We start from the raw sequence: 17,139 nt of genomic DNA, 5'->3' as shown, positions 1-17,139 counted from the left end.
AGAAATCCCTGCACCAGCCTGATCTTTCCACAATCCATGGAGCATGGTGAAGACAAGCTGACAACCAATGTAGGCAGAGCAGAATCTGGCAGTGCACAGCTGATAGTCACAGGGCAACAGTTCCAGCATTGCACAGGATCCTGACACCAGATATTATATTCACAAAACCACAGAATTGCAGGAGTTGGAAGGGACCTCAAGAGTGTCCAACCCCTGCTGCTAAAGCAGGTTCCTTACAATAGGTCACACAGGTATGTGACCATAGAAGGAGACTCCACAAGCTCTCTGTGCAGAGAGCTTCAATAAACCTAAGAAGTAAACACAAGTTTTTGTTATTCTTGTGGTATACAGCCTCTACTCTCTCAAGGCAGATTACAAAAAATGCTGGTACTAATCACAAAGCCAATCAAGTTCAGGTGGCATCTGACTATTAGGCATCTAAAGGCACTTAGTGGGTTCAATGTGAAACTCCACATTTCCCTAGTGAATTAGCAGCACACCATGCCAGCTGCAAACAACTAGATCAAGGGGTTGTCTCACTGCCATCTATGCTCCTCTGGCTGTAACATGTCACTTGGACAGCAGCACAGACCTTAGTGCTCTGCCCACGTTGCCCAGTAAAGCAGAGCAGTATGAGTCAACTAAAACAAACCCTCTTTGAGTACAAATACAGCAAATACATACAGGAAATTCTACTTCAGCCATTGCAGCCAGGCTAGAGCTAGTGATTTTAACTAGAGAACACGCGAGGGGTGAATTTCACCCAGAAGGATTGAGGACTCCAAATGTTATAAAGACCTCTCATAATCCAAATCAGGTGGGGTAAATGGAGACCACAGGAACATATGTTTAAAGCACAGTCATGATCCAAACCAAAACACAGGCCTTGATGCATCCTAAATTATAACATAAATGAGACGGAACTTCTCACACATTGCTCCATCCCACCTAACACTGTTGTCCCTCCCCGGTGATAGCATAAAACACTCCTGTGGCCAATGAAGACTGGAGAACAGCCTGCGGGGAAATGGGACCCTCTTTTTCAGGTAACCCAGTCCAGAGCAGTATGGATGAGTTTCAGCTCACTGTGCAACTGCATGGAGACAAAGCAGGAGGGAGAAAGTGAAAGCCACCAAGAGGACGGTCATTGCTACTGTCAGATCTTACACTGACAGCCATACAGAGGGCTATTTGAAAAGCAGTCATGGAAGTAGTTTGTTCACTCAGCCTCTCCAGAATACCTACTGAAAAAAAGTTGGTGTACTGCCTCTTAGATTCACTATTACTATTTCAAAAATATAGTTAGGTTTTACAATTAAAACCCTCTGGATAGTATCACAGAATATCCTGAGTTTGAAAAGATCCACAAGGATCATTGAGTCCAACCCCTGGCTCCGCATAGCATCACCCAAAACTAAACCCTATGTCTGAGAATGCTGTCCAAACACTCCTTGAAATCTGGATGCTCAGGGCTGTGCCCACTGCTCTGGGCAGCCTGTTTCATGCTCATCATTATCTGGAGAAGAACCATTTCCTAGCCCCCAGCTGCTCCTCTTTCGACACAGCACCATGCAGTTCCTTCAGGCCCTGTTACTGTCACAGAAAGCAGAGCTCAGCACTGCCCCTCTGCTCCCATCACAAAGAGTTGCAGCAGCCATGAGGGCTCCCCGCAGATCCTCTGCTTTGGCCACAAACAGGAAGGTGGGCAGGAAGGAGGGATTTCCCCCGCCCAGATAGAGATACCTCAGGAGAGAGTAGTCAAGAGAGACCTTGGTTTTCACACCTATCAGCATTATTTGCAAGACTGCAACAGCTTCAAGCAAAATAAATGATGAAAAATACTGCTTTGATTTTAAAACCATCTATCAATCCACTTAGACAATGCGAGAGAAAGCGCTCGCTCTCTTGAACTCCAAGCTGATGGGGTTACCTGCTGCCACCATTCTGCTTAAAAACAGGGTTACTTCCTGCACCACACATCTCTGAAGTTTCAAACAGGAAACGGCACCGAAGGAATCTGTTACAACTAGTCCCATGTAAGTAGTTGTTACCTGAATAATGGCAAGCGTTGGCTCAAGCCGTGGGTGTTCTCTCTTCAGAGAGGCCAAAGATTTTCTTGCATTCTCAGTGATTTTGCTGCAATACAACAACACAGGCACATCTCTAGCGAAAGAATCCAATCAAACATGAAACCCTTCTAAGATCAGTCACTGGAAGCCTCCATTAGTCACTAGTACTGTTGCTTGGGCAGATACATTTTTAATCATCAGAATTATCATACATTGCGAAGGGCAGCATTCAGCAGCCAGTTACAGAAAACCTAAATAGACTGAAATATCTTCCTTTTTCAGCTGTGTGCATCAGTGCTCCAACATGCCCTACACTTTACAGCCGTCCTCTGTCCATCAGGTTTGTCTGACCCCACAGCAAGGAACCAGCACTCCACATCGCTTCAGGACCAGGTGAGGCCCTCCATATCCTTGGTTCAGAACTGAGGGAGCACAACTCCTCACACAACGCTGGCTGTGACACTGCCATTTTCTGGATGCTTCTTGGGGCTGCGGGCAGCTGGCAGACAGAGAAGCTCTATTTGCTGTACCACTTCTTGGAAAAAACAGCAGAAGCCACAGCCAGGCACTGGGAAGACTCTCTGGTAAATATCCCTGGGTGAGTTGCTCGGGGTTCTGCTCCGTTTCTTTATACACATAGGGACTGGCGACAGGACATGTTGTAGAGAATGGGAGATCCCTATTTGGCCCCTGCTAGCTGGGAAGAGGCAGACTAGAGAGGCGTTTTACTATTTCATCCCTCCCTGCAGAACCAGACACTAGCAAGTTGTCTCAGACGTCCCTCAGCGGCCACATGGAGGAGAGGAGGGCTCACGTATCCACGTGCACATCCGCGTGCGCAGCCTCACCTGGACTACCCCGCAACCGCCCGAAACGCCCCAAACCCCCCTCAGCCGAGTCAACGCAACCTCGCCCCCAACCCCCCAACCCTTTCCTTCTTTTCCTTCTCCCTCCTCCTCCCCCCACTATTGCATCAGCCTGCACCGCCTCCCCTCGCGCTCCGCTTACCGCGCGGCTTGGCCGCCCGCTGCCTGCCACCCGCTCAAACGCCCGGTACGGGGCGGCAGCGAAGGGCAGAGAGAGGCAGAGCCGCATCGGGAAGCAGAGCCGCAGCACTTCACTCCTCATTCTCCTGCGGGCTGCACGCTGGCTGCAGAGCCGGGGCGGGGAGCGGGCCAAGGGGCGGGCGGGTCGTGCTGCTCGCCCCGCCCGCCCTTCTCCCCTCCCGGCGGAGGCGTGCTCGCTTGTGCCCTCCCCCGAAAGAAAAGAACCGCAGCTTATTGCATACTCCACGTTTATTACAAATAGTATGAAATGGTCCCTGGGAGACAAGTTACGCGCTGGTACACCTCCCCGTTTTTGTGTGTGTGTGTGTTGTTTTTTTGTTTGTTTGTTTTGTTGTTTTTTCTCCTCCCATCTGCACCCATTGCACGAGGTGCGAGTTCCAAACAACCTAGAGGTGCGGGGGCCAAGCACAGATGCAACTCCTATGGGTATTTACAGTACTTTACAAGCTCTAATAAATAAATACGGGCTCCACTACTTCTCGGCAGCCTAATTCTGTACAGTGCTATTTTTCTCAGGCTGGCTGCAGTTCCATCTGTGCAGAGCATCACTGCTGCTGGTTTGGACAAGTTGGTACATGCAACGAGTGACCAGTCAATGCACCTGGTAAATAATTTAATCCATTCTAAGAAATTCAAGTCCTTAAATCTTAATCTACAAGTAATTAGCTGTACATTGATAACTTTGGATTTTGCTCATGATAACCAATGGAGAAAATAGACAGCAGGTCCGGGAGTGCAGTAACTGAGGGGAGCCATACACGGTTAATAAAAACAGTACTTCAGCTCCTTTATATACTGATATGTGTAACTCGGTACTGGCTTTATCTGCATCATCTGAAGAACTTAAGCACCAAAACAGAATGACAATCACAGAGGATGGTCAGTGTAGACATGCTGAGGCTTTCCTCTTGGTACAATGTTTTCAAGTAACAGAATCCAAAGCTGTGCAATGATGACAAAACAGAGTAAATGTGCATCACAATGGAAAGTCTAATCTTGTTGTAAATGGGAGCATTTACTCTGTACGTTATTTTGCAAAAGAATACAATACGTTCTCATGTTTCAGCTACTTATATAGACACTGAATTATACTCAGCCCACCTTGTTCTGAGGATGCCTCTTTCTCCTCACCCTGCCCTGGTGGAAGCAGCCTGTACCTCAGCCAGCACTACTGCAGAAACAGTCCGCAGCCTGAGCTCAGCATGTTTCACCCAAGCATATGCACAAGTCCCATTCTCTCTCAGATTTACTGACTTCGGGGTGTGAGGAACGTGCAGATCACTGTGTATCAATTGCACTTGACCAACCCACATGCAGTGGCTTTCCACTGCTGGGCTCTGATTTAGTCTGCATGTCCCAGACACTATGGGCACAAAGCTAGCACTCATCTTCATAAGCAGCAGAGCTCCCTTCTGCTGTCCCAAACACCCTCAGGACAAGCATGGACTCACATTGACAGATTCACATAAAAAGATGCCTCTGCCCATTCTCTGCCAACTGTGCAGCCACAGCAAGTAGAAAGGCTCCAGACACAGCTATCAGCATCTCTCATAAGCACTAGGACTAGATTCAGTTTAAAACATAAGAAGTCTGCTCTAAATCAACATAGTATATTTGGTATCTCATGTATTGGTCCTGTAGACTTGGAATCTCTCTTTTGAAAAGTAATGCGCAGTAGCTTTGTGCAATTGCACATACAGCATGATGCTGTCATTACCAGAACTTGGCTTAGAAGTTTGCACATTTACGGATGTAGCCATGTGCAATCAGAGTCATTGTAAGAACAGAACTGGTCACAACTCAGAAGTTCAAATGCTAAGGTTTCCATGTGGTAACATGGCTTAAGAATACAGTGTCGAACCTGGGTTAGACAGCTTTAAAAAAAAAAAATAAAAAAAAAAAAAAAGGGTAATCACACCTAGCAAGAAACTGAGTTGTGCAGAAGAAAGATACAGAGGCTCCATATGGGATCATAAGTCCACCTGCATTATGGAGCAAGACAGCAGACAGTGCACACGTAGCCTCTTAACTTCTAAACCATTAAAAAAAAAAATCTATTTACAATATCACTGTGATAAAATGCCTGATAATGTAATAATACAGAAATACATGATGCCAGTACTGATTGTCCCAGTATATACTCTTCATGTTAAGGCAGTACAGCTAGAGATCACCGAAAGCATCAAGCAAAGCTACTGGAACTAAGACATTGAAACTTCTCCCGTAAAGACTGGACAATATTCTGCTGGTTGGGAGATGGCACTCTCCACAGGTAGTCATTCAGTTTATCTGAATCACTGTATGCAGTCAGATATGGGGTAAGCGTATGTTTGCTGCCGGTGGGCTTTGCAGGAGTACAAGATACAGTTTTGCCGCAGAAAGTTTCAGAAGGATCAGTGTCCGTGTTGTGCAATTTAGGATCCAGTTTCCTTGTTTGGTTCTGAGAAGCCTCCAGATCAGACCCCTCATCTTCAGACCTTATTTCAACATAGTCATCATCATCCCCTTCTCCCTCTTCAGTGTCTTTGAAATTAGAAAAATAGTTCTGAGTTGCCATCTGTGCAGTCAGAGGGGAGGGCCTGTTTACTCTCAGGACTTTTTGAGAATCCTGTAAAATCATATCCGAATAGTTCTCAGGGACCTGCTTCCTCATATCTGGCCCTGTACAGGCTGAAGCAATACTCAGCGCTTGATGGCCATTGAGATGGAAGTTCCTATCGGAATGAAGTGTTTTCTTGTCTGTTTCATTAGGATATACAATTGATTCTCCAGATCTATTGACCACAATCGAAGAAGATGACTGTGACCTACTGTATGCCTGTGGTTTGATACTGCTTACCCTTCTTCCAAGGGAGTTATAGATATGATCTTGGTGTAAATTTTCTTTGTTAGGTTGGCTGATAATTGCACTCCACCTCTGTGCCGGGACATGCAAGCGGTTAGAAATCTGAAGGGAAGGCACTGAGCAGGCTGACGGCAGCTGTCTGGGATTGCTTTTTGTCACAGCTTCTGCATATGAGCTCTTGGACTTTGAGTCTTGGGATTCTGACCATGGAGAAAAGTCAGCCAGCTCACCATTGCTGTAGGTAGAGTGCAAAAGCCAATCTTCTGCTCTGGAGCACTCACCAGTGACCTGGGCACAGGGAAGAGTGCTAGCCAGAGGTGTGGAAAACCTCACAGTTGAGGGCTCCTGAGGGCTGGCCCAGGCTTCCTTTTGGACCTTGGGTGAGCTGTCTCTGAAGACAATCTGATCATAAAGCTGGGAGTACTCAGCTATCCTGGCACCTAGGGAAGAGAGAGGTTTTAACTGAGACAAAGCAACCCATTCATTTGAGTCACACAAAAATTTGAAGATCCCAAAATTCTTTGGTATCAGTTAAAGAAGAAAACAAAAGACTTATAAAAATCTACCATTAAATCTGAAACTGTTTCATCCTCTAGTATTTTCAAGTAACTAGAGTTAAATTTTCATCTTAAAAGAAAATGATTTCACTCCTCTAAACCCGAATCCTGCCAATAAGACACAGGCATAGTTGCCCTATCTTGGAGACAGAGAGCTTAGTGGAGCTAAAGGCCCTTCCAGCCTCTTACCCCTGTTGTAAGTCTTACCCTTTCTGGCCAGAAGTATAGTTTGATCAGACCACTGTTTCACATAGCTGTGACTGCAGCGCGTTCACTAGCCTGAAGCTCACCTTATAAATAAAATCCATCCAGCTAAATGCTCAAAAGTGTGGTGAAAGCATGAAAGAATGCAATTTTCATTACTTTTTCCTTTACACTGGGAAAAAACAGGAAGGCTAATGACCTGCCGGATAGCTCTTCCTCTTCCTTTCTCTCACCCCCAAGAGTCTGAGAGCTGTGAAGGGGGGTGGAGAGGAGACAATGACATCCTATTGAAAGGTTGATGTAGAAGAGAGGATTTTTGCATCAGAGAGACACCAGAGGGAGTAGGTTCACAGTAGCTTTTATGCCATATCAGTGCAAGGAAATGCGCTGCTGGGCTTCCCAAGAGATGACAATGAAGCCAATGGTATCTCACTGAGAGAAATGGTTAGTAGGAAACAGTCAGAGGCCTTTTAAGTACTGCTGAAATTTGGTTCTATACTGAATTCTGGGATGTTTTTTCAAATTCTCAAACTTAGAATTTGCTTCAGGGTTTAATTCTTGAGCAATTCTGCCAGCATTACTTGGTGTATAGTGCTCTAATATTTACTACATTTGATCTAATTGCAGACAGCACCACAGGATAAAGGAAACACATAGTTCCAATTATATACTGTTTTATGACAAAATGGAAAAAAACTTTCAGAAAATGGCCTGGTAAATGGGATAGAAACTTTTATAAAGGCAATAATGACACTAGCGTGTGGAGTCCACTGGCTTCACTTCTCCAATTTGTTTCAACTGAATATGGACAAAAAAAATCCCCAAATTCTTGCAGCATATCCATTACATCGCACATTCATTACAGAAAATAAGACCAACCTTCTTATCTGACCCCATTCCTTATGCTTGTAAGTGTGATGTGGATGTTACCTGAGCAAATCTACATGGTTTATGAAGGCAAATCTCTGCACCTTTTTATTCAAAATACGAAGATCAATCTATTAAAGGAAATAATTGCAGGCTTGGGGTTTTTTTTGTTTGTTTGTTTGGGGTTTTTTGGTGTTTTTTGTTGTTGTTGTTGTTTTTTGTAATGACTTCAATGATGCTTCAGACATGATTTCTAATTCCAGCCTAAGCTGAGCCTATCCCTCCTGCCAATACCCCACTATTTCTTCCAAATTTTATCAAGTAACAGCAAGAATTTATTGAGATATAAAGGACTATTCACATCGGAAGCAGTCACAGGAAATTTCTTTCAGTGTCATAAAACCGTGACACCAAAGACGCAGTACTAATATTCAGCTAGTAAGATAAGGAAGATTCTATCCTCCAATTCAGTACATGAATTTCACTGTAAGTATATAAAGAAGTAAATCTGTACAGAAATATTTTTAACATACCGATAGCAGGACCACCTTGTTTCTTCTCCTCCAGAATAGCAGCAAGATCTTTGTGCTTCAGTTTCTGTTGTCTGCTAGCTGGCTGTTCCTGCTCAGGAGTTTTAACCTTCAAAAGCTGGTTAGCTTTCTTAATTTTCTGACTGTATTGCCTTGCCATCATAAAAACTCTGTTCTTTGTTTTATCCACAATAGCCAGGTCATTTTCCATGCACTCTGTATGTGCACTGGACAGAATACTATTGGCAGATTCGTATGGGCTATCCACAAATGGCACCTCACCCGAGAAGGAAGATCTGTTCAGACTTGCTAAAGAGCTTTCCTTGCATGCCATGGTGTCTTCAAGCCTGAGACTAGCCTCACTTATGGTGGCAGCCCTGGGTTTCACAGTTTTAGGGAAAATAGGAGTTTCTGGAAGAGAGAGAGTAGACAATGAGTACTCTACGTCTTTACTCAGTTCAGGTGTACTACCAGCATGCAGCCTTTCCTGTATATCATCTTTACAAACAGGAAAGGCTGCAAGATGCCGATCTCTTGTCTTTTCCTGATTCTTCTTGATGTAGTTTTCCAGGTCATTCCAGATCTCATCTACTTCCTCTGAGAGTTTATCTGCTGCAGACTTATGGGACAACGAGTCAGAATTGGAAGAGCTATCTACTAAGCTCAGATAGTCATTGTCAATGGGAAGACGATGGTAAGGACTCTCATCTTCACTGAACTGGAGACTCTCTTCAGAAACAAACTGCTGTAGATTGTCAGAACATGACACATCTTTTTCCAGGCCCAGAAAACTCCGCTTTATAGAGCATTTTAAGGGATCATGTTTAAATTTCAATAGTGGTGTTTCTGGAAGCACAATGGTGTCATAGATGTTATCTTCAACAATCCTGAGCTCATCCAAACTTGAAGCAGGTGCTTCTCTACCAAGTAAGATCTCATCCCTGCTAGCGTGAAGGGAGGCTCTGCTTTGATTTGCTGTCCTCTTTTTGGAGGCTGAATTTAACCTGCTTTTGTTTTCCTCCTCATAAAGGGAGTCTCTAGCAGATCTCTGGGGACCAGGATGTGTTTCCTCCCTTCTTGTCAGACCCATCAGCTTCAAGTCTTCGTAGCTTATATTGTCATAAACATGTTCAATATCATCAGTGGTCAGCTCCTCTGAAGATTCAGGATATGCATTCATACTGTTCACCTCTGTTCTTTTCACATCCCTTCGAGAACTGCGCTCACTGATCTTACATCTGGTGATGGTTGGACATGTGTTGCTCTCACCAGCACTACTGGCCCTTCGAACGATTTTATGACGATTGGAGCTAGGAGTTTCATTCTGATGCACTACCCCCAGGTGCCAGCTGCACGGCCGATCAGAGTGACCCCTCCTTTCTCCACTAACAGCTGAACCTGTGTTGGATGTAGACATCGATGGCATAAACATCTGATAATCATCATCATCATCTTCATTCTCATAAGGTGGACGCCGGCTGGGAAACAATGCCTGCCTGATTTGGTGGTCTGTCCAGATGTTTCTAACAGAGGTGGTTCCCCCCAGCATATTCATGATCAGTGAGCTGTTCTGGGGTGTGTTGAATTGTCTGGGTGACTGTGACTGTCTAGCTGAACAGGAAAATCGGAGATCAGTATTCAGCTGGCTTGACTCTTCATCTGAAGGGTCCTTGGAGCTCTGTGAAGATTTGAAATATGCAGGTAATGTTAGTCTGTCCCCTGCAATAATACAAAGATTCCCTCTGTTCACAGAACTTTCTCATTATCAGGGTGTCCTGCAGCACGGAGTCAGGTGGAGATGGGTAGAATAAGCAGGCTGCTCACTAGAGAGCAGGGGAACCATGGTGTCAGTGTCAGATTACTTTGTCCCTTAATCCTTTCCCTGGCTCAGAGTTCACTCTTGGCATTTAATATCATCTTACTTCAAATAAAAGACACTGGGATCATGCTAAAGCATGAGTAATTAAAGGCAAATTTATTTGGCAGGGTTGGATTAAACCTTTTATGCTAACTCTGCAGTTCCACAATTAGATTTAACTAATCTTACTCTGGTCTTGTGCCAAAAGTTTTGTTCTCCTCCCTTTCCCATTGCATATAATCCTAGCAGAAAGGTATGTTGTGCCCTCTAGCACGTCATTGAAAATTTTTCATTTTCTTTTTGGAGTAAATTTTCAACATTTTCAACAAGGCCATATGCAGAGAGAGAGAAGATTCCTTCTTTTGGATTAAGTTAAGGCTGATTGCTTTGTTTTGTTTTCCTGCCCCCCAAAGAATACTCTTTGAGGTTCATGCACATGAAAAGCATGAAACAACTTCTCTGTCTCCCTAAAGGAATCCATACATTTATTTAACGTACCTATGATGCACAGCAAAACCAAAGTAAAAAGTTTATATACCTGCATTTCACACTTGTTGAGATTCACACTTCTCCTTTTTTCAACATTTTCAGCAGCTTGACTATTAAGTCTTTTCCTTCCTCCTTTTGATTTCTGTAGTGAATTTTGTTGCATTCCCTGTGATTTAAAAGAACAGAACAAGTTAGGAGCATTAAAATCCACACTGCAGCCATATTCAAAGGTTACTAAGGAGCTAGAATAGCAGAGTCAGGTCAAGTACCCACAGCTCAATAATGAAATGCTCAAGAGTATTCAAAGCACACAGGAATGATTCAGAGCCTAGAAAACTTTCTTTATAATAATCAATTAAATTAAGTCAATCCATACAGCTTGCCAAAAGGAGATGAAAGCAGAATGTGCAAGAACGCAGATGTAGAAGAATACACAAAAACTGGATTAGGAGAAAGGAAATAAAATATTTATAAAAATAAAAATTAAAATATTTATAAGGAGAAGAAGTTGCAAATACTTCTAAGATGTTTGTGCCTCCTTGCAGTTTTACAGGTACTTTTAATCCACTTTCCATACATTCCAGGAGAGAAAAAAAATTATTCTATTCTTTTTCCTACCTGTTCAGATTCTTCTTCATCGTCAGCATCAACCTGTTCTGCAGTAGATGTTTGGAGATTTTCATCCTGATCGCTGTTGTAGGCTGGCTCAGTGGACCCTTGAAATTGGCTCTCTAGCCCACTGGATTCCAATGAACCCTTTTTCCTAGAATTCAGCAGGGATTCATTTGATCCTAATTTGGTGGCTTGAGATAACAGGGCTCCTTCAATACAGACCCGCTTAAGAAATAAAAGCATTGATTAAAAGTTACATAAACTATATATTTCAGATGGCTTTGCATCAGTTTTCTAGACAGTGATTAAGCTACATTCAGTTTGCTGTGCTGAAATGAGATGTATAAGCAAAGAATTAAAGCAATCAGAATTTTTCCATATAATATTTGGAACTGAAAAAAAATTGATAAATGTGTATAATTATGGACTTCAGTTTTATGGCATCCCAATTAAGTCACATCTAATGCACCCTGTTAACAAATTTTCCACAAACTCTCCTTCTTAATTCACATCCCAAATAAGATCAGGACCTGGAATTCAACAAGAGATTTTCAAACTGCACTGGATCTTCTTTGTAACAAATTCTTACAAAAAATGTGTAAATGAGAAATGCTTATTTACATCGTGCTTAAGCTATATTGACTCTGGTCACATATTATGATTTATAGATAGCATACGAATCGTAAAAGAATAAGCTTCTTTTTTTTTCTTTTCCATTTAAAAATACAGAGATACAGATTTCATTTAAAAATATTCTCCAAAGAATACACACTATCTTTATACACAGCACTTCTGTGATTATAGTGGTATTTATAAGAACCCCTAGGACATTAATAGTTGTTTGTACTGTGCTATAAAGTTCAAGAATGCGTGGAACAGTTAATTTTTGCTTGCTAGATATTCCTGAAGTAGCTAGCTGTGTTTCTTTAATTTCAATAATGCTACTGGAGACACTAAACAACATTTATGTTTTTGTTTCTTTCTTTAAAACAACACAGCCAAGGAGATGTGGATTCTACAGAAAATATATTCTTCTTAGTTATGTGCTATTTGAATGTGCAAAGCAAGAAGTACATGAAATGCCCTACCTTCTGCATATCTGGGCTTATATCTGAAAAATAGAAACATATACTTCATCAGAAATGAATAATCAAACAGCTATTGACTATGCCACTGGCTTAATGCTACACTCATATCCCAATTATGAATTCCCAATAGAGGATCAAATGAAACAGCAATATTCACTTGAAGGTCTCTGATAAAACAAGAGAAAACAGTAGTTTTATGACATCTCCACCTGAGGTCCTGATTTGACGGAATGATGTAATACAGGCAGCTATTCACAGTGGCTGGCTCCTGGTGTTCAATTACCAGTTGCTAAGACACTTACAGGACCAAAACCCCAGCATGAAGAATGAAATATTAGATTTAAACTTGAGATTTTGTTTTCTTTACTTCTCAAATGTGTATTTAGGGTAAGTTACAGGAGAAGAGGATACATTTTTACTTGTTCTACAAAATTGGAAACACTGGGTAAGTAAGCAGTAGAGGAAGCAGCTTACCATTTGACTTCAAAACCTTATGGACTCTGGATGAGGGTTCTGAAAAAGATAATGTGTTTAAGCACTCCTGCATCACAAAGTAAGCTATAGTTATCTTTTCATAGCACAGACATCAAAATTTAAGCTCCTGGCAGGAAAGCCAGATCTTCTGTTCTTAATCACTCAGCTAACTCACGTTCTTAGAAAAATAGAATTTCTTGAAATGTCATACCCACAGCTGTTACCGAAGTACTTACATGTTCCTAATGCCAGCTATCAGCTGTTCTCTATACGGCAAGACACACAGAAATTTTAAACCCAGGTTAGGATTCCTGGTTTCATAAGACTTGGTTCTCATCTATGCTCTAGCTTTGATTTGCTGGAGGTTTCCGTATTCAAAACATACGTATGTATGAGGTACTGAGAAATATCTATATGGCAATGTTTTTAAATTATAGGTAGCTGAATGTTAGTCCATCCATCCAATCAGCATTTTGAAATATTCCTTTTATAGGCAAAAGAGCATCCATTTGTTTCACCTCAGAAACTGAGGAAGATGCCTAAAAAGGTTTGGTTTTTTTAGACACCAGTGCCACTATACAAGAAATCACTACATCAGTCTCTCATGAATCCTGTTAAAGTCATTCCCAGTACACAATACTATATTATATATCTTATCTTAGTAAGATATGTCTTTAAATAGTTGAGCACAGGGACTGCAATATGCAGTCACTCAACTACACAGACATTTGTAATGTCTTCAACACTAAACTAACAATAATTATGGATCTATGAACCAGTAGAGAGAAAAACAGAAGTGAACTAATGTTTAATAGAGATTTAAGAGATGGTTATGGCAGACATTATGGTAAGTAGGTAGTAGTTAAATATTGAAGTAACAAGCCTATCATAAGATAGAATCACCTCTGAGACAATAATTACTTGGGAAGGGGAGGACAAGAAAGGTCAGATTTAAATAATGTGACTGACTTTCCTGTTCATGCATTCTTCTGTCCATTAGAAAATACCAGCTGTTGTTAATGCATCCACCTTTAGGAATGTATACTCATGAAATGAAATGCAAATGATGGATACAAGAATTAAATTGCACAAACAACAAAGGTTAACAAGATATTTCTCTTGAGTATCAGAGGAACTGAGCTCTGCAGAATCTCAGTGGAGTGTAAGCTAAAGACCAGAGTTATGTGCACAGACTCAACCAACCCTAAACGATCCATCTTGCTTTTCCTTATGATCTTCATTTATTAAAATGAGATTATTCACCTGATTTCCTTCTCACTCTCTGTTGAGTAGTGCCTTCTTTAGGCTGGTACGACGATTTTGTTTCTCCCTCAGGGCTATAATGGAATCCTGGGTGATCTGTGGAATAAGCAGAGGCAAAGGTGTGTTAACTGCACAGGTCTCAGCAGCTCCCTGGGGGCAGTGCCTTCTTTCCTGTGTGATTCACACCGTGGCACATGGGAGCCTGAAGCAAAACAAGCGCGGTTCACAGCTACAGGTAACTTAGGCACTTGGCCATAGAAACGTTTTGCCCACTTAGTTGCACCTTGCTCCAGATTGCTAACCCAGAACACTGATAGCACTATTATTATCTTCAATTGTTTGCTAGAATTTCAGTCTGAGTCTTCTCGACCCATTCTTCACAATTATGTAAATAAATAACAAGGCTTCTTTACTCCATGATTCAAGCACTTCCAGTGTAAGATTATTGTTCTCATTTCCCTTTGTTGCCAGGAATGGCTGCAACAAAAAGATCTAACACAAAAGCACGAAAGGCAGCAAAGAGGTGCAACAGAAAGGCCAGTGCAGAGGGAGCTGGATTCAGAGCATGCAGCATCAGCATTGTGTGCTCTCCTGAACCCTGACTCCTCTGGCAGGCGGATAAACTCTTCAGTCAAACATGTGTAAAGCACTAGATTGCTGGGTCCCAGCATGAAACTTTCTTGTGACTGCACCATAGATGCAGTTAGTTTCCATCACAGCCACAAGCCCAACCACTCGGATGGCAGGGCAGCCAGCACAGGCAGCCCATACTGAGTGCCCCTGCTGGACTCCCATTTAAGTCTGTGCACTTCAGCAGCAGGTCTGCCAACATAAGAAAGTCATACCAGCAATATGTACATAGGTCTGCATTTTTTATTCAGTGGGCTCCAGCCAGAATGAATTTATGCCACAGAAGCAGGAAAGACCATGCATTTAGTCAGCATGGAATAAGAAAAACAGAATAACCAGTATTTATAGAAGGTCTAATCTGCCTCTTCCTTTTTAATCATGAGACATAACTTGTTGGATGAAGAATGCAGTGCCCAGAGAGTCCCAAAGGGTCTGCAAACATTTTTTATTTTTTCCCACCAAAGTCATAATTCAGGAAATGTAAACATGACCGTCTCTCATTTCAGATGGAAACAACATTCAAAGCTGAGGTTTTGAAGGCAGTTTTGTTCATTTTTTAAAATGAAAGCAAAAGACAATCAACTTACGTATGGCATCCATTTCTAGAATTGCCTGTTTGGCCTGAAAGAGAAAAACACAAACAAATAAAAAAAGGAAAATTGAAAAAGATAAACTACAAATTGAAGGATTTATTATGTTGAAAGTTACAAATTTCAGGGTTTTTTATTTTGTTTTGTTTTGTTTTTTTCAGACAATTAAGTTCAATTTTTGAACTAAGAAATACTGCTGGCATTGCCATTTTCTCCTGGTTTTTATGCTTCACACCTTACATACATTGAGAAGAATTTTGAAGGCAGGAGCTTACTGGAGTTTATCTTCAGAGCATCACAAAAAAACCTGCTGTTGCTGCACATGGCAAGTCTGCCTCCACTCTGGCAGTGGAAAGGGAGGACCGTGTACCCACGGTACCCATTGAGATGGGGAATTTCTGAAGGAGGTGGTGATGCATACAAGTAGATTTCAGCCACCAAAAACTACCTTTTTCTTTAAGGAAAATAAGTTGGGTTTTATCAGGTGCATCAGCCAGAAAGAAAATAAACTGAAATATAGTAACGATGAGTTAACGTGTTTGATCTTCTCTGAGTGTAGTTCAGTGATTTTCCACCAGGTGTCACGTGTGGACTACTATTAAATCCCTCAAAAGCCAGGCAGAGAAGTCTCATGAATAGCAAGCACAAATTTGCCAAAACATTTGCAGATCTCAGAGATTTACTGGGTCAGGTTTTTTTTTTCTTCCTCAAAAGAAATTATTTCTCAGAGCTGAAAATGGCGTTATGAGGTAATTTTTTTCCATTGATAAAAAAATCCATGGAGAAAAAAATACACAAAAGTTATATAAGATATATGAAGTCATGCTGAAGCATTTCTTTTTGCAATCATATAGATAGCAAAAAATATTTACACTGCAAACATGAATACCAACGTAATCATTATATCTTCAGTGACATCTGTCGAACAATATATAAGAAGAAATACAAAATGCAATTGCTATGACTTCTTCCTCATTAACTCTCCTTTTGTTTAATTGTTGAAAATGTTACTTAATACACCTCTGTGTATTCCGGTCACAGGTAACACTTAGTCATTACAGCATAAAAATGAGTGAAAATAGTAAAGAGAAATTTGGTCAAAAAAAATATCAGAAATAAAATCTTGCTTCTAACTGGAGTCATTACCGTGAGTCACGGATGGAGTTAACTCTGAATAGTGTGAAGATGCAATAAGTTACACTGGGAAACATCACCCAGAGGTCTAAGACAGGATTTGATAAATAAAAGGACCAGATTTCCCTACTTGCAGGCATTACAGCTATGAAGACTATACCTGTAGGTATCAGACAACTATGAGAAAATGCAGAACTGTGCATTGTTTTCTCTGTCATAACACTTCCTGGCTCACAAAAAAAAGGCCTAGGTGTCCCAGCTAAAGATGCAGGGCTCAGTTGGGTGTGTGCATTTGCAAAGCGAAGCACATGCTGTAAATGCCTTCGCTGCTACGCTATCTAACCAGGACAGATTCAAACTAGCTTGGCAATGTCTACACATGCTGCAATTAGCACACCTCAGTGTCATGCGAACAGGCAGTTTCAAGCCAAGGTATGCTTTTCCAATAGAGCTTTTTGACACTGCACTGCTGTTACTCATGTCTTAGTGGGCAAATCCTGATGTGGACAGTAATGCTGCTAACTGGGTTGAATTCTTCTACTCACGTACCAACCCCAGTTAAATGCTTTTAGTGGAATCTTTCCATTAATTTTTAGGGACTTTCAAAGATATAAGAAAAGAACATATCAATATTCGAGAGTTTAAATTTTCTCCAAATTGCAACTCATCTTGCAGCTAACAAAACTGCCATGTGCTACATATGCACATTCAAGGAGTTGAGTTTTATATATCTACTTATTATTTTTACCTTGGCGGGAATTTTAGCAGGATGATTTTCTAGAATTAACCTTTTCAAGTGAAGAATCCAAAGCCGTTTGTCTTGCTGTGATTTTGCCTGATCAAAATAAAATTAAAAAAAATC

General features: G+C 41.6%; 2 protein-coding genes across 3 annotated transcripts in view; both read right to left on the bottom strand.

Annotated features, from left to right (window-relative positions):
* Positions 1-3,277, bottom strand: part of MTHFD1L (methylenetetrahydrofolate dehydrogenase (NADP+ dependent) 1 like) — a 137,535-nt gene extending 134,258 nt beyond the window's left edge. Inside the window, 3 exon segments of the mRNA XM_019612906.2 lie at positions 2,052-2,136; positions 3,078-3,115; positions 3,117-3,277. Coding sequence (XP_019468451.1) covers positions 2,052-2,136; positions 3,078-3,115; positions 3,117-3,197 — 204 coding nt within the window. The 5' untranslated portion in view covers positions 3,198-3,277.
* A 77-nt stretch (positions 3,278-3,354) lies between these two features.
* PLEKHG1 (pleckstrin homology and RhoGEF domain containing G1) overlaps positions 3,355-17,139 on the bottom strand; it is a 113,361-nt gene continuing 99,576 nt past the window's right edge. For both annotated transcript variants that reach the window (XM_010707180.3, XM_010707182.3), the window contains 9 exons: positions 17,026-17,112; positions 15,141-15,174; positions 13,924-14,019; positions 12,661-12,699; positions 12,187-12,209; positions 11,105-11,323; positions 10,536-10,652; positions 8,143-9,817; positions 3,355-6,421 (listed from right to left, as the gene is read on the bottom strand). In XM_010707180.3, the coding sequence (XP_010705482.1) occupies positions 5,319-6,421; positions 8,143-9,817; positions 10,536-10,652; positions 11,105-11,323; positions 12,187-12,209; positions 12,661-12,699; positions 13,924-14,019; positions 15,141-15,174; positions 17,026-17,112 (3,393 nt within the window). In that variant the 3' untranslated portion in view covers positions 3,355-5,318. The remainder of the gene's footprint in view (positions 6,422-8,142; positions 9,818-10,535; positions 10,653-11,104; positions 11,324-12,186; positions 12,210-12,660; positions 12,700-13,923; positions 14,020-15,140; positions 15,175-17,025; positions 17,113-17,139) is intronic.

The sequence above is a fragment of the Meleagris gallopavo genome, chromosome 2 (assembly GCF_000146605.3).
Source record: "Meleagris gallopavo isolate NT-WF06-2002-E0010 breed Aviagen turkey brand Nicholas breeding stock chromosome 2, Turkey_5.1, whole genome shotgun sequence".
NCBI lineage: Eukaryota > Metazoa > Chordata > Aves > Galliformes > Phasianidae > Meleagris > Meleagris gallopavo.
This window is presented reverse-complemented; position numbering and strand designations above follow the sequence as displayed.